We start from the raw sequence: 22704 nt of genomic DNA on the forward strand, positions 1-22704 counted from the left end.
ACCTATTTTTACCTCACATGGGACGGAGTCCACCAGGGGGCAAGGTATTGTTTTCGGTCGGGTTTGTTTGTTTCTTCGTTGTTGTTTTTTTTGTTGTTAACAATATTACGGGAGGGCGGCACGGTGGTGTAGTGGTTAGCGCTGTCGCCTCACAGCAAGAAGGTCCGGGTTCGAGCCCCATGGCCGGCGAGGGCCTTTCTGTGTGGAGTTTGCATGTTCTCCCCGTGTCCGCGTGGGTTTCCTCCGGGTGCTCCGGTTTCCCCCACAGTCCAAAGACATGCAGGTTAGGTTAACTGGTGACTCTAAATTGACCGTAGGTGTGAATGTGAGTGTGAATGGTTGTCTGTGTCTATGTGTCAGCCCTGTGATGACCTGGCGACTTGTCCAGGGTGTACCCCGCCTATTGCCCGTAGTCAGCTGGGATAGGCTCCAGCTTGCCTGTGACCCTGTAGAACAGGATAAAGGGGCTAGAGATAATGAGATGAGACGAGATATTACGGGAAAATGCCTGGATCAATATTCATGAAACTTTCAGGATAGATGGGCATTGGTCTCAAATAGAACCTCCAACATTTTGAGGTCACCAAAAAGGTCAAAATCATTTTTGTTGTGGCTACTGTCTCATATAGAGGTGCTAGCCACTACGTTATCGTGCTGTAAGAATGTAAGAGTGTAACGATCGTGTACTGTGCATGCGCATACACGTGTTCTGATTAAAATAGCCGGTGAGTGTATACAATTCGGTTCACCATTCGAAATAAATGGACTAGACTAAAGAAATCGCTTTCAGACATGTTTATGCTTATTACAGAGGGAAAATGCGTTCCACTGAGCTCTAGCGCCGGGCCTTTTCTGGGAAATAAGAGTTTCGGTCATGGCGACACTGTGTGTACGTCAGCCTCGGTTCGGAGGTTTCAGTTTCGAAAACTGTAAGAGGTAAGAGTAGAATAATATAAAGTATAGACACTTGGTATATTTTACTTCTGTGATGTTTAAACTGTTCATTTTTGGATTACGCTTCAGTTTTGTGGCTACTGCCTCAGAGAATAAATATATAAGCTATATTTATTGTATGGACATGGGATCAGAAAACTATTTTATTTATAAGCAGTAGCCACACGGACCCATAGGGTACCTATTTTTTTTTTTGCGACATCTTCCTTCATATTCATCATAAGTGCTACCGGGCGAGGTTTGGTTTACTTGGCAACACTTGCTGTTGGTGTTGTTGATATGTCAAATGAGGAGGAATATCCTGAGTATACAGTGGATATGTCTGTGTCTATGTGTCAGCCCTGTGATGACCTGGCGACTTGTCCAGGGTGTACCCCGCCTTTCGCCCGTAGTCAGCTGGGATAGGCTCCAGCTTGCCTGCGACCCTGTAGAACAGGATAAAACGGCTAGAGATAATGAGATGAGATATAGTGGATATAAAAAGTGTACACACCCCGTTAAAATGATAGGTTTTTATGATATTAAAAAATGAAACCACAATAATTAATTTCAAAACTTTTCCCACCTTTAATGTGACCTATAACCTGTACAATTCAATTGAAAGACAAATAAATCTGTTAGGGGGAAACATCCATCCATCCATCCATTATCTGTAGCCGCTTATCCTGTTTTACAGGGTCGCAGGCAAGCTGGAGCCTATCCCAGCTGACTATGGGTGAGAGGCGGGTACACCCTGGACAAGTCGCCAGGTTATCGCGGGGCTGACAGGGAAAAACATAAAAAATTAAAAACATACAATAAGCTGGTTGCATAAGTGTGCACACCCTTATATTAATACTTTTTAGTTTAAGGGCGTTATATATAATATAGTTTATTTTTTGTTTTTCCGTCAGCCCAGCGATGACCTGGCGACTTGTCCAGGGTGTACCCCGCCTCTCACCCATAGTCAGCTGGGATAGGCTCCAGCTTGCCTGCGACCCTGTAGAACAGGATAAGCGGCTACAGATAATGGATGGATGGATGGATGGATGGATGGATGGATGGATGGACGGACGTTTTCCCCCCTAACAGATTTGTTTGTTTTTCAATTGAATTGTGCAGGTTATAGATCACATTAAAGGTGGGAAAAGTTTTGAAATGATTTATCGTGGTCTCTCTCTTTTTTTTTTTTACATCAGAAAAACCTATAATTTTAACAGGGTGTGTACACTTTTTATATCCACTGTATATACATAGGATATTACACAGTTAAGCCAGTATCTCACTGGGCTGCGACAGCTTGCGACAAATTGTGAACGTCATTCGCGAGAGAGTTTCAAAAGTGTCTTGAAACATTCGCGGGGCTTCTCAATTTCCTCGCACGAGTCGCAAAGTGTTGCTCCTCCGTCGCTGACATTTTGAACATCTCATCTCATCTCATCTCATTATCTCAAGTCAGTTTCCGTGAGACAGGAAGTGCGAGTGTATCTCACTGGGCTGCAACAGCCTGCGACTCGTTGGAGACACAACAATTGCGATAAAATATGCAAATATCAATTCAGTGTGATTCCAAGTGAAAATTGTTGCTAATTCACATATTTTATCGCAATTGCTGTGTCTCCAGCTAGTCGCAGCCCAGTGAGATACTACCCTTACATGAAGATATGAAGTTTATCTTCGAGAGGTGAATTTATTTATTTATTTATTTATTTATTTATTTATTTAAGAAGCTATGTGTCCATTGGAGTATGGCTCAAAATAAAAATATGACTGTAATTTGGGACTTTGTGCACAGAGTTGTGTAAAGATACATCAAAAACATTTGAATAGTTTCAGGAGCAACAGAAATCATTATCATGACATTCGTAAGTGATTTGAAGATAATTTATGTTTTATATTTTCCTCAAAACTGCTTTAAACTGACTGTCCATCAGCGTGGAAAGGTATGATGGCAGATGGTACGAACTAATTCCTGGCTACATATTTGTTGTATGCGCTGTATAAAGCAGGTTAACTATGCAGACCCGGCACCACTCTGCTCGATTCGTACTGTATAACTCCAAGAAGCCACGACGCAGTGTGTGTACTAGGATTGATGAGTGTCACATAGCTGATGCTCAGCCACAGTGACTCATCTGGTGCTGATCGTTCTAATGATTTCATCTGCCTCGGCCGCTGTTTCAATCATCCACACGTTAAAAAAGTTCTTCCTTTCAAGTAATCAGAACACACACACACACACACAACAAGAAGACATATTTAGGTCCTGTCCTTGTGGCACCCTTTCTCTGGCTCTCAGTCAATCTCGAGGAGCGAGCTGTTCAATAATTCAGCTGAGCTTCACAAGTCGCATTAATCAGAGAAAAACAGCTCTACATTATTCAGCGTTGCCAAATGTGGTCCTAATGGAAACCTAAAGGGAGATATACACACACTGGCTCTGGATTTCTCTCTCTCTTTCTCACTCTCTCCTCCTCCTCTTACAACTGTATTATTTGCAGATAAGTCACCAATAAGGTTCTTTTTTTTTTACATTTCTGGATTGCAAAGGCATTCATTCACATGGGGCTTATGGGAGAGAGAAGGTCATCTACCAGTATGTATGTATGTATGTATGTATGTGTGTGTGTGTGCGCGAATGTAGAGAAAGCAAAAATCGACAGTCTACTCACAACATGGAAGAAAATTTCAATTAGCTTTAGTTCACAACAGATCTATGGAGAACTATTACTAATGACCCAGGAATACTGTCTACACTGATCACACTGAATGTCCTGATTATGTGCTGATTATGACTACGTACACAATACACCCTGATCAGGAACGCTGAACTAGTTATACCATGAATATTATACCATGGTATTGATATTGGTGTCCAGAACAGTCTTATTTTCAGATGCATCTTGTCTCAGTTCCAAGATTTTTTCAAACAAGGTCACCTACTTTTTCAAGAACAAAAACACCAAGTGAAAATGTGAAGTTCCTGAAGGCTCATATAAAGTTGTTTAGGCAATTTATTCCACCGAGTTCATGCTTTTCTGCCAACAGCATGTCCTTAAGTTTTTCATTCCCTGTTTATGCAACAGCAATTTATTAACAATTAAAAAAATCTGTAATTGATTATCGAACATTTATCCATTTAGAATTACATTTAAAGGAATAGAAAATCTCATATCTCATTATCTCTAGCCGCTTTATCCTTCTACAGGGTCGCAGGCAAGCTGGAGCCTATCCCAGCTGACTACGGGCGAAAGGCGGGGTACACCCTGGACAAGTCGCCAGGTCATCACAGGGCTGACACATAGACAACCATTCACACTCACATTCACACCTACGGTCAATTTAGAGTCACCAGTCAACCTAACCTGCATGTCTTTGGACTGTGGGGGAAACCGGAGCACCCGGAGGAAACCCACGCGGACACGGGGAGAACATGCAAACTCCACACAGAAGGGCCCTCGCCGGCCCCGGGGCTCGAACCCAGGACCTTCTTGCTGTGAGGCGACAGCGCTAACCACTACACCACTGTGCCGCCGGAATAGAAAATGCAAAGTAAATACATGCATGGCTTGGTAGCTTGTAATATTGAGAGCCTGTAAGAAAAGTTTCAGGCATGTTTGACCATTTATAAGAAAGTTGTGAGCGTATTTGTATCGCTGCTCTAATGCCACCAGTAGGCTGCCATGTTGCCTGTGGGAAGGGCAATGTGTGACGTCATTTGGGCACAAGGCTGAGTGTCGCTCTTCAGTACTGAAAGGGCAAAGCGAAAGGTCTACTAAGGTGACAATGTCGATTTTTTCATGATACATCTGAAATAGTGTATTAATGAGATGCAACCCTGACTTACGGACAAACCCCAACTCTTTACCTGTAAAACGAGGCTGAAACTATGCGTTATACTACTCAGCACACTTAGCATGCTCTCGACTCATTCATGAAAAACTTCCTCATCAAGATGTCCCCAGGCTGGCCTACCGTAATTACCGTAGTAGACAGTCGAACCCCCGCGGCAACGCAGAAAGGGGGTAAACAAACACTGCTTTACTATACAGGATTCACGTGAACATTATCTGAGGATGCACTTGCACGGAAAAGAGGCAGAAATATTGCCAGAAACACCCAAGCTGCTGGTAGGTATGGTATGGATTTATTTGGTAAAATTCATACATGTAAAAGATACAGTATCCAGTGGTGCTTGAAAGTTTGTGAACCCTTTAGAATTTTCTATATTTTTGCATAAATATGACCTAAAACCTCATCAGATTTTCACACAAGTCCTAAAAGTAGATAAAGGAAACCCAGTTAAACAAATGAGACAAAAAATATTATACTTGGTCATTTATTTACTGAGGAAAATGATCCAGTATTATATATCTGTAAGTGGCAAAAGTATGTGAACATTTCCTTTCAGTATCTGGTGTGACCCCCTTGTGCAGCAATAATTGCAACTAAACGTTTGCGGTAACTGTTGATCAGTCCTGCACACCGGCTTGGAGGAATTTTAGCCCATTCCTCTGTACAGAACAGCTTCAACTCTGGGTTGTTGGTGGGTTTCCTCACATGAACTGCTCGCTTCAGGTCCTTCCACAACATTTCGATTGGATTAAGGTCAGGACTTTGACTTGACCATTCCAAAACATTAACTTTATTCTTCTTTAACCATTCTTTGGTAGAACGACTTGTGTGCTTAGGGTTGTTGTCTTGCTGCATGACCCACCTTCTCTTGAGATTCAGTTCATAGACAGATTTCCTGACATTTTCCTTTAGAATTCGCTGGCATAATTCAAGCCGTCCTGGCCCAGATGCAGCAAAACAGGTCCAAACCATGATACTACCACCACCATGTTTCACAGATGGGATAAGGTTCTTATACATGAATGCAGTGTTTTCCTTTCTCCAAACATAACGCTTCTCATTTAAGCCAAAAAGTTCTATTTTGGTCTCATCCGTCCACAAAACATTTTTCCAATAGCCTTCTGGCTTGTCCACGTGATCTTTAGCAAACTGTAGACAAGCAGCAATGTTCTCTTTGGAGAGCAGTGGCTTTCTCCTTGCAACCCTGCCATGCACACCATTGTTGTTCAGTGTTCTCCTGATGGTGGACTCATGAACATTAACATTAGCCAATGTGAGAGAGGCCTTCAGTTGCTTAGAAGTTACCCTGGGGTCCTTTGTGATCTCACCAACAATTACACGCCTTGCTCTTGGAGTGATCTTTGTTGGTCGACCACTCCTGGGGAGGGTAACAATGGTCTTGAATTTCCTCCATTTGTACGCAGTCTGTCTGACTGTGGATTGGTGGAGTCCAAACTCTTTCGAGATGGTTTTGTAACCTTTTCCAGCCTGATGTGCATCAACAACGCTTTTTCTGAGGTCCTCAGAAATCTCCTTTGTTCGTGCCATGATACACTTCCACAAACATGTGTTGTGAAGATCAGACTTTGATAGATCCCTGTTCTTTAAATAAAACAAGGTGCTCACTCACACCTGATTGTCAAGTCAAGTTTTTGTATAGCGCTTTTAACAATAAACATTGTCGCAAAGCAGCTTTACAGAATTTGAACAACTTAAAACATGAGCTAATTTTATCCCTAATCGATCCCCAATGAGCAAGCCTGTCATCCCATTGATTGAAAACACCTGACTCTAATTTCACCTTCAAATTAACTGCTAATCCTAGAGGTTCACATACTTTTGCCACTCACAGACATGTAATATTGGATCATTTTCCTCAATAAATAAATGACCAAGTGTAATATTTTTGTCTCATTTGTTTAACTGGGTTCTCTTTATCTACTTTTAGGACTTGTGTGAAAATCTGATGATATTTTAGGTCCTATTTATGCAGAAATATAGAAAATTCTAAAGGGTTCACAAACTTTCAAGCACCACTGTATCACAGAGTACAACTAGATTACAGAAACAGCATCAAAATTATTAAAAATTAGTTATATACACATCATAAAACTGGGTTTGGAATTTACTTCATAAAAACTGTTTCACCTGTTTCTTAAAATTATCATGTGTTTGACTAGATTGCATTGATCAAGGTCAGCTATTCCACAAACAAATTCCTGTATACCTAAAAGAACTCCGAATGGTTTCCGTAAAGTGTGACGTCACTCACAATACACGGCTGTAGTCGACAAAATGGACCATAGCGCCAGCGACATTTCTTCACTGATTTCCTCAAATATTTCAGACAATGAAACAAATAACGATGATGATCATGATAAACAAGCATTATCATGTCAATTAGTTCCACACAAGTGAATAATATTTATAGAATTGTTTTAGTCAGTCAGTACCGAGGCTTTTTTGACAAAAATTCCAAACCCAGTTTTATGATGTGTATTTGTATCTGTTTTGCTCCCAAATGACGTCAGAGCATTGTCGGAAACGATCGGGGGGATTTTTCTGATTGGTTAAAATATTTTCAATGGCGGCCTCCATGAAATCATCCATTCTGCATAGAAACTGACTTTTGTAGATGGGCATCTTAATTGTGTGAGCTCCTTATTTTCAATTATTCACATGAATCGGTAGTTTATATCATAATCTATCTTCATAACTGTATTTTAAAAATAGGTTTTCTTTTCTTTTAATGTTGTCTCTTAGGTTATAACACGAAAACAACTTCTGAAAACGATCTCAAAGCTCACCATCAAAACTTCACCCTCGACTTGACTGTTACAAATCACTGACACTGGAGACTCCTTCCATAAATGTTTGTTACTAATCAAGTAACTGCTATGCACTTCGTTGCCTTGTACCTGTGACATGTGCAATGACAATAAAGTTGAATCTAATCTAATCTAATTGAACCGAACATTCCCAAGCACTGCTATTTCAATGACTGTACTATTTCCATGAACTACCAAACACTGTGACATCTGGTTGCAAGTTCCTTATTCTGTTACATGATTTGCAGGTCTTACTTACCCAGTGCGTCCTGTAGATATTTCTGTCCCACAAGTTTGAGGTACTCCTCGATGGCTTTGGTGCCCAGTGTGTTCTCGCGAAAGATCAAGTGCTCGTTCTCTCCACATCTGTCCACCTCAGACATCATCAGATCCGTCAGGAAGTCCTGGATGAACAGACAAGCAACAAACGAGTCCATTCAAATGCATGTTTAGAAACAACCCGTGCCAGTGTTTTATCTATTTGTAAGTGCTGTGGAACATCTGAGTCAGTTCCTGTTCTTAGTTTAGTTATCACAGTCATTTCTTCAGCAGTGCAGCTTATCATGAGACCTCAATAATAAATATAACTTTGATGGGTGTAACAAAATTATGCATGATTGTAGTCCGATTAAATTTGTACAGAGAAAATAGTGTTGTTGGGAGATCATGAATTTGACATCATGAGACAGCCATCCATGACCGGGAACTTAGAGAGCAGATCTGACTACATATGGGGGAAACCATGGCCTAAAGGTTACAGAAGCAGCTTTGGGACCAAAAGGTCACCAGTTCAATTCCCTGGACCAGCAGGAATGTCTGAAGTGCCCTTGAGCAAGGTCCCAACTGCTCCCCAGGATGCTCTGGTTGTATTGTCCATCACTCAGGATAAGAGCATCTGCTAAATGCCATTTATGTTTCTCTGAGTAATGGGTGAAGCCATGGGTAGCGGTAGCTCTTGTGCGATGGAGGAATGGGAATTGGAGAAACCAGAATGAGAGAATTGGGGAAGATGGGGGACAAATTGCGGCACATGAAATAAACAAAAGGAAACAGTATGGCGTAACAACTAGTGACGCTCCTAATACCTTCACTGTCATGTCACATAATGCCATGACACCCTCTTGATATGATTCTAGGGTTAATTTGTAATTAATCACACTGTTTCTCTGCAAATCTAAAGTAACCAAGAGTCAAGAAAACCGGTTTTGCTGAAGCAAGCCGTGTTGCATCGACACTGGCATTATGCAAATATAGATTATCATTAAAACAAAAGCAGGAAAGGAAGAAAAAAGGGAATGAGCTTTAGCGCTGATGTACAGATCCGCTCTAATCAAACCGACCCAGCAAGGAACCAATCAGGAGTTTATTTCGAGGAACTTTTTTTTAGACAGGATGTATGCACTGATCCAAGCAGTCAAGCATCAACATTCACAAAACACTCACAAACAAAAGAATCAAGGAAAATATGACCATGAGGATTTGAATTCATTTATTACGTGTGCAGTATTTTACATTTATCTGTATGTATGAGCCACTGGTGAAAAATCACACACACACACACACACACACACACACACACACACACACACACACACACACACACACACACACACTCTCTCTGCAGGTTTGTGTTAATTATGTACATGTATGACTAATATATTAAACCTGAAGGCCTTGAGTCAGGATTTTTGCTGTAAGATTCTGCAAGCACAATATTGATGTTTCGGAGAGTATCCACAGGAGGAGGTCGAAGTGAGCAGCATTTCGTCAGCATTTCTGCTTTCCAGATAACGTCTGTCCCACACAGTCTTCTACGCTGTTCTCATTCATTTAAATATATACCGTATTATGGCGACAAACCAAACTGACTCATCGTTTAAACTGAATAGGCCTCATTTAATGCATAATAAAATAAATAGAAATAATGAGTATAATAAGAAATGTAATAAAAGAAGAATAATTGCTTTTGAAACCAAAAAAGATTTAGAATCAATATTTAGAACATTTTGACTTCTGTTGATTGGAAATACAAGAATAAAAAAAAAAAACAATCTGTATTAGCTCCAAAAAATAAATATGATGGTACAGATTTGCCATCTATCCATCGGGGTCATGGGCAAAGTTGGAGCCAATCCCACCTGACTTTGTGTGAGACGTGGGGTTCAGTTCACCCTGAACAGGTCACCAATCTATAGCAGAGTTAACACAGAGACAAACAACCATTCACACTCACATTTGCATACTGTATATGGGCAATTTAGAGTAACCAGTTGACCGAATCACCCAGAGAAAATCCATGGAGGCACAGGGAGAACATGCAAACTCCACACAGAAAGGCACCAGCCAGCCACGAGGTTCGAATCCAGGACCTTCTTACTTCAACATTTTCCAGTATACACCGATCAGCCATAAAATTCAAAACACAGACAGGTGAAGTGAATAACATTGATTATCTCATTACAGTGGCACCTATCAAGGGGTGGGATATATTAGGCAGCAAGAGAACAGTCAGTTCTTGAAGTAGATGTATTGGAAGGAGATAAAATGGGCAAGTGTAAGGATCTGAGTGACTTTGATTTGACAAGGGCCAAATTGTGATGGCTAGATGACTGGGTCTGAGCATCTCCAAAATGGTACATCTTGTGGGGTGTTCCCAGTATGCAGTACTTAGTACCTACCAAAAGTGGTCCAAGGAAGGACAACCAGCGAACCGGTGACAGGGTCATGGGTGTCGAAGGCTGCTTTGCGACAATGTTTATTGTTAAAAGCACTATACAAATATACTTGACTTGAATGCTCATTGATTTACAGTACATGGGGCATGACGGCTAGCCCATATGGTCCAATCCCACAGAAGAGCTACTGTAGCACAAACTACTGGAAAAGTTAATGCTGATACCTTTCTGTTTTAACCAGCATTGCCTTTTTCAGCAGTTTGTGCTACAGTAGCTCTTCTGTGGGATTGGACCATATGGACTAGCCTTCATGTCCATGTGAATCAATGAGCCTTTGACACCCATGACTCTGTCACTGGTTCACCGGTTGTCCTTCCATGGACCACTTTTGCTAGGTACTAACCACTGCATACTGGGAACACCCCACAAGATGTACCATTTTGGAGATGCTCAGACCCAGTCATCTAGCCATCACAATTTGGCCCTTGTCAGAGTCGCTCAGATCCTTACGCTTGCCCATTTTTCCTTCTTCCAACACATCAACTTCAAGAACTGACTGTTCTCTTGCTGCCTAATATATCCCACCCCTTGACAGGTGCCATTGTAATGAGATGATCAATATTATTCACGTCACCGGTCTGTGTTTTAAATTGTATAGCTGATCGGTGTATGTATATGACTAAACGAAAAAAGTGCAGTCACAAAGTTGATTATTTTCTAATAACAGCACGCCTAAAAGTCTTTTATTTCCCTTATACAACACACAATTTGTCAATGATTTATTTATTTAAATAATCAATGAATGGTGTGCAGTGCGATATCAGTTTATGGTTATGTTTTATATTGTAGAACATCTGCCAGACAAAGTTAACTTCTGTTATCACTTGTTAGAGCAGTTATAAACAGTAGTTCCTGTTCCTGACTCTTTTTTTCTCTCTCAGCGGTAATAATACAGCAAGTCATGTTCCTGAGAAACCGCAAAAACAAATTAAACGGGCTGGCTCACCCGTCCTGACATCTAAGTCATTGATTTTGTTTTGAAATCATGTGACCACTACGTGTTAGCTTTGTACTGCATCTCAAACTTTTCTTCATCTACATGTTATACATAGAAGGTGTGAACACAATATACCAGATGGGAACTGTCAGGACCTTGTAGGCCTTCCGAGAAAGCCCAAACATATCAGCATTTCAAATGTTATATTTAATTTCTTTCATTCTTTAATTTCTTTCATTTTTTCATGATTTCATTATAATTATTCTCTTCTAATTCGGCCTCATTTTCTATCAAATTTGCTTCAGAAATGAAAGGGTTACTGTCCTGAAAACATTAAAATTGAGTTATCTAAGGAGATTTTTTTGTTTGTAGTCTCTAGGCTCAGAAGAGTTTAGAGCTGGCTCACTCATTGGTTAGGACTTCATTGATGGGACAGAAGGTCATGGCAGTGTATGTTTATGTAGGAAGTGACAGATGAATTAACCAATCAGATTTTGATTTATAGTGGGAGGTACCAAAAATTTATCACCCTAGGCCTTCTCAAAGGCCAATGCAAGCTTAACTACAACTCGGCGCAGCAGTGAAGCCACCTTCCAGCCAGTGTAGCATTCATCAGTAGTGTTAGCGAATGCTAATAAAGTGGTCAAGCCAGTGCTATCGAGAGCAAGTAGCACAGGCTAACGACTGAGAAGCTAAGATTTCTGTCTCTAGACTCTTCTTCCACGCTGCATGTACAGTGGGGCAAAAAAGTATTTAGTCAGTCACCAGTTGTGCAAGTTCTCCCACTTAAAAATATGAGAGAGGCCTGTAATTTTCATCATAGGTATACCTCAACTATGAGAGACAAAATGAGAAAAAAAAATCCAGAAAATCACATTGTCTGATTTTTAAAGAATTTATTTGCAAATTATGGTGGAAAATAAGTATTTGGTCAATAACAAAAGTTCATCTCAATACTTTGTTATATACCCTTTGTTGGCAATGACAGAGGTCAAATGTTTTCTGTAAGTCTTCACAAGGTTTTCACACACTGTTGCTGGGATTTTGGCCCATTCCTCCATGCAGATCTCCTCTAGAGCAGTGATGTTTTGGGGCTGTCGCTGGGCAACACGGACTTTCAACTCCCTCCAAAGATTTTCTATGGGGTTGAGATCTAGAGACTGGCTAGGCCACTCCAGGACCTTGAAATGCTTCTTACGAAGCCACTCCTTCATTGCCCGGGAGGTGTGTTTGGGATCATTGTCATGCTGAAAGACCCAGCCACATTTCATCTTCAATGCCCTTGCTGATGGAAGGAGGTTTTCACTCAAAATCTCATGATACATGGCCCCATTCATTCCTTCCTTTACACGGATCAGTCGTCCTGGTCCCTTTGCAGAAAAACAGCCCTAAAGCATGATGTTTCCACCCCCATGCTTCACAGTAGGTATGGTGTTCTTTGGATGCAACTCAGCATTCTTTCCCCTCCAAACATGACAAGTTGAGTTTTTACCAAAAAGTTCTATTTTGGTTTCATCTGACCATATGACATTCTCCCAATCCTCTTCTGGATCATCCAAATGCTCTCTAGCAAACTTCAGACGGGCCTGGACATGTACTGACTTAAGCAGGGGGACACGTCTGGCACTGCAGGATTTGAGTCCCTGGCGGCGTAGTGTGTTACTGATGGTAGCCTTTGTTACTTTGGTCCCAGCTCTCTGCAGGTCATTCACTAGGTCCCCCCGTGTGCTTCTGGGATTTTTGCTCACCATTCTTGTGATCATTTTGACCCCACGGGGTGAGATCTTTCGTGGAGCCCCAGATCGAGGGAGATTATTAGTGGTCTTGTATGTCTTCCATTTTCTAATAATTGCTCCCACAGTTAATTTCTTCACACCAAGCTGCTTACCTATTGCAGATTCAGTCTTCCCAGCCTGGTGCAGGTCTACAGTTTTGTTTCTGGTGTCCTTTGACAGCTCTTTGGTCTTGGCCATAGTGGAGTTTGGACCGTGACTGTTTGAGGTTGTGGACAGGTGTCTTTTATACTGATAACGAGTTCAAACAGGTGCCATTAATACAGGTAATGAGTGGAGGACAGAGGAGACTCTTAAAGAAGTTGTTACAGGTCTGTGAGAGCCAGAAATCTTGTTTGTTTGTAGGTGACCAAATACTTATTTTACCAAGGAATTTACCAATTAATTCATTAAAAATCCTACAATGTGATTTCCTGGATTCTTTCCCCCCATTCTGTCTCTCATAGTTGAAGTGTACCTATGATGAAAATTACAGGCCTCTCTCATCTTTTTAAGTGGGAGAACTTGCACAATTGGTGGCTGACTAAATACTTTTTTGCCCCACTGTATTTTTCACTCTGACTTAAGTATTCATTTCCCAATGCAATTTACTTAGTTACTTCTAAAATCAATCTCGACAACTACACACAACGGTGCGACCTGGCAGCCTGCCATAATCCCTTGCAAAATCCTTTGTCCTGCTGCTTTTTTTGGTGTGTCTGGCTAAATTTTGGCTGAGCTCAAGTCCCAGCTCTAATAGTAACGGTTCGTCACCGCAATATACCTTATCTTTTCTTTCTCGGTGAGACGGCCGAGACCAGTTCGGGTCCATTACAAAGGAATAACCATCTGAAAATGAAATGGATCTTTCGAAAGAATTTAAAATAAAGATACTTTGACAACATCTCTTCAATTTCATGTTACGATTTAAGATCTATAGCCTCGAATTTTGTCAGACGGTTGCGGATTGTTTTAAAGGGTGAGCCAGCCCCTTTAAAAGTAGAACTTCACCACTGACACTGCAGACTCTTTCCAAAGATGCAAAATAAACATCTCTTCACCCATAATAAATGGCACCATATCAACAATTAGAGAACAGAAAATAGAACAAAATGACTGAACAGAACCAAATTGTGACCAATCGGAAGTGAGCATTTAACATCCCTGTGGTATATTTACTGTGTAGCAACTCAATGACTAATGCAAATATCCAAGCTGAAATTGCAACATAAGACAACAAATTTTTTAAGGAAAAAACAAAAACAAACCTTTACATTTATTTCCAAAGCACACTGCAACTACTTTACTCCCTGGATTTTCTTTTTTAAGATATTTTTTTGGGCTTTTTTCACCTTTATTGGATAGGACAATGTAGAGACAGGAAATGAGTGGGAGAGAGAGACGGGGAGGGATCGGGAAATGACCTTGGGCTGGAATCGAACCCGGGTCCCCGGATTTATGGTATGGCACCTGAGCCACGACACCCCCATGGATTTTCTTTATATACTGTATATAAGCTTCATTTACTCAACTTGCAATGGCTCACATTTCTATTCTATGTCTCTTATTATGCTGTGTATTGCAATGTTCCACTCTCTTTCTCTTTATTCAGCCTCTTTTTATTATTTGTCCAGTTTTCTCAGTCCTCTTTCTCGCGCTCCCTCCTTCATGGCGCAGCAGAAATGTAAATAGCGCAGAGCTGAATATTCTGCCCAGAACTCCGTGTTTTATTCCTGAATGCCATCTGAATCAACACGTTATATAATACCTTCTTCGACCTCAGTGAGGAAGAAATGCACCAATCTAATAAAGACATTTCTGAAGACCTTATCTAGGATCTGTGTTCACTCGGATCTCACAAACTGTCCTGAAAATACCACTTCTTTTCTTCTTCTTTTATTAGAAATGCAGCTCCAGAACAGGGATTTGGAGACGGAGAGAATAAACATGTTTGTGCAGAGTATTTCCGGACACATGTGGGCTAGTATTCAAACCATCCAGGTTCTATTTGTAGGTATGACTAACTGGGGTGTAAGAATAGAAGCAAAGATTAAACTGGCTGTCCGGACAGAGTAAAGCATATACGTGGCCATTTTAATAGGAACACTTGCACTCTTATCCAATCAGCCAATCGTTGAGAGCAATGCAGGGGCAATTCAACAGTTCCAGTTTGTCAGTTCTCCAGAGTAAAAATGTCATCTCAGTGATTTGAGCTGGTTGGAGTATTTCATAAAGTCCTGAGCTCCTGGGATTTTCCACACAGAATAGTCTGCTGAGTTTACACAGGATGGTAGAAAAGCCTTGATGATGAGAAAAAGGGCCAGACTGGTTCCAGCTAATAAACCTTAATAAACCACTCTTTACAACTGTGTTGAGCTGAAGAGCATTTCTGAAATGCACAACATGTCAAATTTCAGGCAGATGGGTTATAAGAGATGAAAACCTTCTACAATTGGATAAAATATGAATTTTGTAAAATGGTACCTACAGTGGATATAAAAAGTGTATACACCCCATTAAAATGACAGGTTTTTCCGATGTAAAAAAAAAATGAGACCATGATAAATAATTTCAAAACTTTTCCCACCTTTAATGTGACCTATAATCTGTACAATTCAATTGAAAAACTAACAAATCTGTTAAGGGGGAAAAACATCCATCCATCCATTATCTGTAGCCGATTATCCTGTCCTACAGGGTCGCAGGCAAGCTGGAGCCTATCCCAGCTGACTACGGGCGAAAGACGGGGTACACCCTGGACAAGTCGCCAGGTCATCGCAGGGCTAACACAAAGACATAGACAACCATTCACACTCACATTCACACCTACGGTCAATTTAGAGTCACCAGTTAACCTAACCTGCATGTCTTTGGACTGTGGGGGAAACCGGAGCACCCGGAGGAAACCCACACGGACACGGGGAGTGCATGCAAACTCCGGGGAAAAACATAAAAAATAAAAAAGGTACAATAAGCTGGTTGCATAAGTGTGCACACTCGTAAACTAATACTTTGCTGAAGCACCTTTTGATTTAATTACAGCGTTCAGTCTTTTTGGGTCGGAGTCTATCAGCCTGCCACATCTAGACTTGGCAATATTTGCCCACTCTTCCTTGCAAAAGCGCTCCAAATCTGTCAGATTGCGAGGGCGTCTCTTGTGCACAGCCCTCTTCAGGTCACCCCACAGATTTTCAATTGGATTTAGGTCTGGGTTCTGGCTGGGCCATTCCAAAACTTTTTGGGAGTCATTGCTGTGCTGAAAGATGAAATTCATCTTCAGCTTTCTAGCAGACACCTGAAGGTTTTTATAGCTTATTATATGTTTTTTATTTTTTATGTTTTTCCCCCTAACAGATTTGTTTGTTTTTCAATTGAATTATACAGGTTATAGGTCACATTAAAGGTGGGAAAAGTTTTGAAATTATTTATCGTGGTCTCGTTTTTTTTTTTTTAACATCAGAAAAACCTATTATTTTAACAGGGTGTATACACTTTTTATATCCACTGTATGTTAGGGTATTACTGTAAATTCTTACAGTACTGTAATAGATAGTAGATGTTTGGGCTGCATTTTGAATTACTGCACACTTGTACGACAATCCTCAGTGACAAATAAGCTCTATTTACTCTAAGATTTTGATCTTAGCATTTTAAGATTAGCATTAATCTTGCCATTAGTGTGCCAAGAGCGCAGTGTGTTCTCCAGTGTGTCTTATCCACACTGCATTAACTCCCAATCAAATTTCATATTGATTATAAAATACTACTGTTGACCTTTAAAGCACTGAATGGTCTCGCACCACAGTACCTGAGTGAACTTCTGGTCCTCTTTGACCTGCCACGCCTACTTAGATCAAAAGGTGCAGGCTATCTGCTGGTACCTTGTATAGTGAAGGCTACATCAGGGGGCAGAGCCTTTTCTTACAAAGCTCCACAGTTATGGAACAGCCTTCCAAGTAATGTTCAGGAATCAGACACAGTCTCAGTGTTTAAGTCTCGGCTGAAAACATATCTGTTTAGTCAAGTTAATGGTGTTTATGAGGTAAAGGTGTAGATCTGGGGGGTCCTCAGAAATAGTGTGTTTTGGTAAACTGAGATGTATGGATGCTGTCAGCCCCCCACTCACTCGGGTTTGTTGACGGTGTAGTGGCTGGCTGCTTTATGTCCCAGGGTGCCCTTATGTCTGCGTTACCGTCTGGCTCTCCCCTTTTAGTTATGCTGTCATCGTTAGTTTTGCCGGAGTCCCTGCTTGCACTCAGCACAAAATATATCCTGTTCTTACTCATTAGGTGACATTGAGCATACCTAACAAACTGTGTTTCCTCTCTCTCTCTCTCTCTCTCTCTCCCCTTCACTTTGTCTGTCCCTCTGAGTTACATCTCGATCCTGAGACCGAGCTACTGACCTCTTCTGCTCCTCGGACTCGCCTGATCCATCCTGATGCCCTACATCTGGCTGGAGTCTCATCACATTGCTCCTATGGAGGACGGCCCCATATGGACAGTCAAAAGTTGCACTTGGAAGACACTCTGGACTCTTACAGTAATACGTTTATGTCTGAGGACTATAGTTGACTTGCTAACTTTAGGACTGCAGTTGTTATGAACAGTTTTGCACTCAAGTTTCCATCAACAAACAGTTTATAACTTCAACAAAACAAACTTCATGTTAAAACGATAACGAATTTCCTGGTTATACAGTTATACTTTGTGACTCTTTAGGACACAGTTATAGAAGCGAGTTATTTATAATCATGCTATCTGTTATCACCCAAATGAGGATGGGTTCCCTTTTGAGTCTAGTTCCTCTCAAGGTTTCTTCCTCATGTCGTCTGAGAGAGTTTTTCCTTGCCACCGTCGCCACAGGCTTGCTCATTGGGGACAGATTAGGGATAAAATTAGCTCATGTTTAAAGTCTTTAATTTTCTGTAAAGCTGCTTTGTGACAATGTCTGTTGTTAAATGCCCTGTAAAAATAAACTTGACTTGCCTCCCAAAGTTAAAAGGAAAACAGGAACATTAAAAGCTGGTTAAATGATTAGTGATGGCAGTTTTTTTTTTTTTTCAGCCAAAAGCAGCTCATAAGTTACTTACTTGTTGATGAAAAGTCGTTCTTGATAAACACATCACTGGCTAGTTGCGAACCATGACGCACTCACTTCATTCATTGTTTGTACAGTAATTGGGAGTTTAATATTCAACACCTTGAACCCAGTTGTCCTGGAACAGGCTCCATATCCACTGTGACCCCAGTGAGGATACAGTAAAACTCTCATATGAATATGAATGAAGTCAATAAAGAATATTTCGGTAATAACATTTAACATTTGTGCAGGACAAATTTATTCCGTCTCACTATCAGCATGATTTTTATATCAGTTTAAATTTCACTGATGTCATTTCTCCCTTTGTTATTCTCTAAACTCTTTGTGCTTCAGCAGACAAATAAGAGAGAAGAGTCCTGTTCGATGTTATGCAACAGTTGCTGAAGTACAAATGCTGCAGAATCTACAGAGTTTTTGAATCAAAAACTTATCAAGATCATAATTTTAATAACCCATTTCATCACCTAAACCATAATTATAACTGTAGGATATTTTCATTTCAATCAGTATGTTAGCACATGACAGCATTATTGCATTTATTTATTTATTTGGCAGCAACTGGATTTCCCCTCCATGTCTTCATGTATCGTAACATTATATTTTTGCATTATTATTATTATTATTATTATTACTACGAATCAACAATCATTTATCAAATATTGCAGTATGACATAGGTAAATCTGCTCTAAAAGAAACTGAATAATTACAGCTGTTTTTGTTTGTTTGTTTTTTGTCACTCAGCTCAGTAAACAGTTACTAGCTATTCAAACCACGCAGATATGCAAACATGTTCACGCAGCTCAGAAGCTATGCACTAATCATAACCAGCCAAGAGCAGTCTGTATTACTTCAAATCACCAAATTAGACAGGAAGATAAACACGCTAACATACGCACGCAAAAATGAAAAAATAAATCTCCTCATAGGAGAAAGAAAGTACGGAATTAAAACAGGAGGGAAGAAGGGTCAAAACAGCAAGGAGTGAGATAAACAAGACGCAGGAGAGATAATAAAAATGTGACGGAAGGATTAAAGGAAGGATAAAATCCTGGAGCCTCCTGGTGACTGCATAGCCTGCCAGTGAAAACTAATAAAGAGAAGACCATCTGACAGACACCAGAAATAATGTGTGTGTGTGTGTGTGTGTGTGTGTGTGTGTGTGTGTGTGTGTGTGTGTGTGTGTGTGTGTGTGTGTACCTGGGCAACAAGAGGGAATTTAGAAAGATGCTGATAAGGCTTGTACAGCTCATTCTTGGAATCAGAGCAGGAGCTATGCACGTCTCCATCATGGAATGTACACAATTTGTAAAATATTATACAAGGAATAAAACACAAGCACATACTGTGATAGGAAATTATTATACATATGGGCCACTTTTTCCATGGAATAAAAACATGTATTCTATTCCCTTCTAGTGGGTTTACTGATAGAATGCAATACTGTTATCATATCACTTATCCTCGATGCATTACGCCACTCTCCCCAATGGAGAATGAGTGTGCAATATTGTTATAATATTGCATATTGTCAAGACAACACGACATCACACATCGGAGCTCATGCAAAGATCCAATGGCAAAACTTTTCTGCTGCGCATGCGCACAATCATTTCTTTGTCGGCTGGGAAAGAGAGAAGACGAGGCTAATCCAGTGCTAGGTTTAAGCACTGAATAAATAAATTGAAAACTGAAACTAAATAATAATAATAATGATAATCAGTTCAATTTATATCGCACCTTCCTCACACCCAAGGTCGCTTTACAATTGGGGGAAAAAATCCACCTAAAGAGGGTCAGGATGTAATTCCAATGGTGTAGCTACCACAGTCCCACCAGGTGCACAAAGACTAATCCCACACCACCCGCACAGCCGCTGCGCCGCCGCTGGGCAACATCGCTTGGAACACTGCGCCAAGCACAAAAGCACCGTCGCACAGAGCGCTGGACAGACCTGATGTTAAAAAGAGCAACAAGCTCACTGCAGTCCATAGCGAGGAGCACAGGCATCACCCAAGGTGCACCAAGGTCTGAAGGAAACCGATACCAAAACCGGAACTGGAGCCACGCCACAATCGGTGGACAAAACATTAAAAAAAAAACAACATCAAACTACACAAACACAAAAAAGAAAAACAAAAAGAAAAAAAGAAAAATGAAAAGCTCTAGTGGGAAGCGGCAGCCAAAACGTGCACGGTGAAATGCCAGCTACAGACGTGCTGAACACCTGAAAAGCGACCAAAACTTCATGATATATTCTTCACAAATATTTACAAGAGAAAAACATGCCAACGGACATCGAAAAACTGGAAAAGAGACATGTCGGAGATGTAAAACTTCCGCGCTAGCGAGTGACAGTTTGTACACAAATATGGCCGCGAGGTTTGCTTCATTAAAAGTGGAAGATTGAAAGAGAAAGACGTGCTGAACTCCCAAAAGGCTACCAAAACTTCACTGGATATTCTTCATGCATGTTTACAAGAGAAAACCATACCAACAGACACTGAAAAACTGGAAAAGAGAGCAATATTCTCAAAGTTCAACTTGGAGGTTTGGAAAAGTGACGGAGACTTTTACAAGAGGACTTCACTCGTGGACTTCACTCAGCAAAGCCCTTTTGTTTTGAACAACTGCAATGTAACAATTAACTACGACCAAAAGTAACTTTGAACTTGAACTGTCTCCCTGGATATAGCTTGTATATAAGTTGGGTTGTTGTTCAGGGTTTGTGGACTTGTACCATTTTTATTGTTAGAACTTTGTACAGTACATTGGATTGATAGAACATTGAATTACATTCGATCAGAATCAGCATTCAATATTGGTAAGTTACCCCTCTGTTCTTAACTTTTTGTAAAATCTATAATTGTTCCATCGAATGTGTATGTAGAATAATAATAATTAAAATAAATAATAATAATAATAATAATAATAATAATAATAATATTGCCTGACTTTTTTCGTGGTATATCAGATACATTCCATTCAGCTACTCGTCTTCGACTCGTTCAGTATCATGCTAGCTGAATGGAATATATCTGATATACCACTCAATGTCAGCCAATATTATTGAAATAATCAATGATCAACAATACACCAATTCACCAACATTTACTCTTTTTTTAAAATGCATTAATGAATGATGCATCATACATTTTATCGCTTCATAACTACTTTTAATGTTATGAAATCAATTTAGTTCCTCTTATCAGTGATGTTATAGCACCTACAGAGTAAAAAGCAGTTCCTGTTGTTTTCTCTCACTCTTAAAGTTAATAAGACTAAAAAAAGCCCTCGATCCTGAAGACCTCTCTGTGTCGGCAACCTTACAGCCATACCTACGACTGTTACAGAGCACTGATACTGGAGACTCAAAGAAAAACTCCCCATATCTACGATGACACACTTTGACCTCAAAATCAACAAAAGCATTCTTTGTTAACTGACACGTATTAGACCAAGTCTTTATAAATGTTTATACATTGTTATGTCAGTTATCCTGACGTGTTTACAACCCCGATTCCAAAAAAGTTGGGACAAAGTACAAATTGTAAATAAAAACGGAATGCAATGATGTGGAAGTTTCAAAATTCCACATTTTATTCAGAATAGAACATAGATGACATATCAAATGTTTTAACTGAGAAAATGTATCATTTAAAGAGAAAAATTAGGTGATTTTAAATTTCATGACAATAACACATCTTAAAAAAGTTGGGACAAGGCCATGTTTACCACTGTGAGACATCCCCTTTTCTCTTTACAACAGTCTGTAAACGTCTGGGGACTGAGGAGACAAGTTGCTCAAGTTTAGGGATAGGAATGTTAACCCATTCTTGTCTAATGTAGGATTCTAGTTGCTCAACTGTCTTAGGTCTTTTTTGTCGTATCTTCCGTTTTATGATGTGCCAAATGTTTTCTATGGGTGAAAGATCTGGACTGCAGGCTGGCCAGTTCAGTACCCGGACCCTTCTTCTACGCCGCCATGATGCTGTAATTGATGCAGTATGTGGTTTGGCATTGTCATGTTGGAAAATGCAAGGTCTTCCCTGAAAGAGACGTCGTCTGGATGGGAGCATATGTTGCTCTAGAACCTGGATATACCTTTCAGCATTGATGGTGTCTTTCCGGATGTGTAAGCTGCCCATGCCACACGCACTAATGCAACCCCATACCATCAGAGATGCAGGCTTCTGAACTGAGCGCTGATAACAACTTGGGTCGTCCTTCTCCTCTTTAGTCCGAATGACACGGCGTCCCTGATTTCCATAAAGAATTTCAAATTTTGATTCGTCTGACCACAGAACAGTTTTCCACTTTGCCACAGTCCATTTTAAATGAGCCTTGGCCCAGAGAAGACGTCTGCGCTTCTGGATCATGTTTAGATACGGCTTCTTCTTTGAACTATAGAGTTTTAGCTGGCAACGGCGGATGGCACGGTGAATTGTGTTCACAGATAATGTTCTCTGGAAATATTCCTGAGCCCATTTTGTGATTTCCAATACAGAAGCATGCCTGTATGTGATGCAGTGCCGTCTAAGGG

The 22704-nt window shown here is 40.4% G+C and overlaps 1 protein-coding gene across 5 annotated transcripts in view; it reads right to left on the bottom strand.

Moving 5' to 3' along the window:
* dab2ipb (DAB2 interacting protein b) overlaps positions 1-22704 on the bottom strand; it is a 302663-nt gene that overhangs the window by 28722 nt on the left and 251237 nt on the right. For all 5 annotated transcript variants that reach the window (XM_060912758.1, XM_060912759.1, XM_060912757.1 and 2 more), the window contains one exon: positions 7876-8020. In XM_060912758.1, coding sequence (XP_060768741.1) covers positions 7876-8020 — 145 coding nt within the window. The remainder of the gene's footprint in view (positions 1-7875; positions 8021-22704) is intronic.

The sequence above is a fragment of the Neoarius graeffei genome, chromosome 28 (genome assembly GCF_027579695.1).
Source record: "Neoarius graeffei isolate fNeoGra1 chromosome 28, fNeoGra1.pri, whole genome shotgun sequence".
NCBI lineage: Eukaryota > Metazoa > Chordata > Actinopteri > Siluriformes > Ariidae > Neoarius > Neoarius graeffei.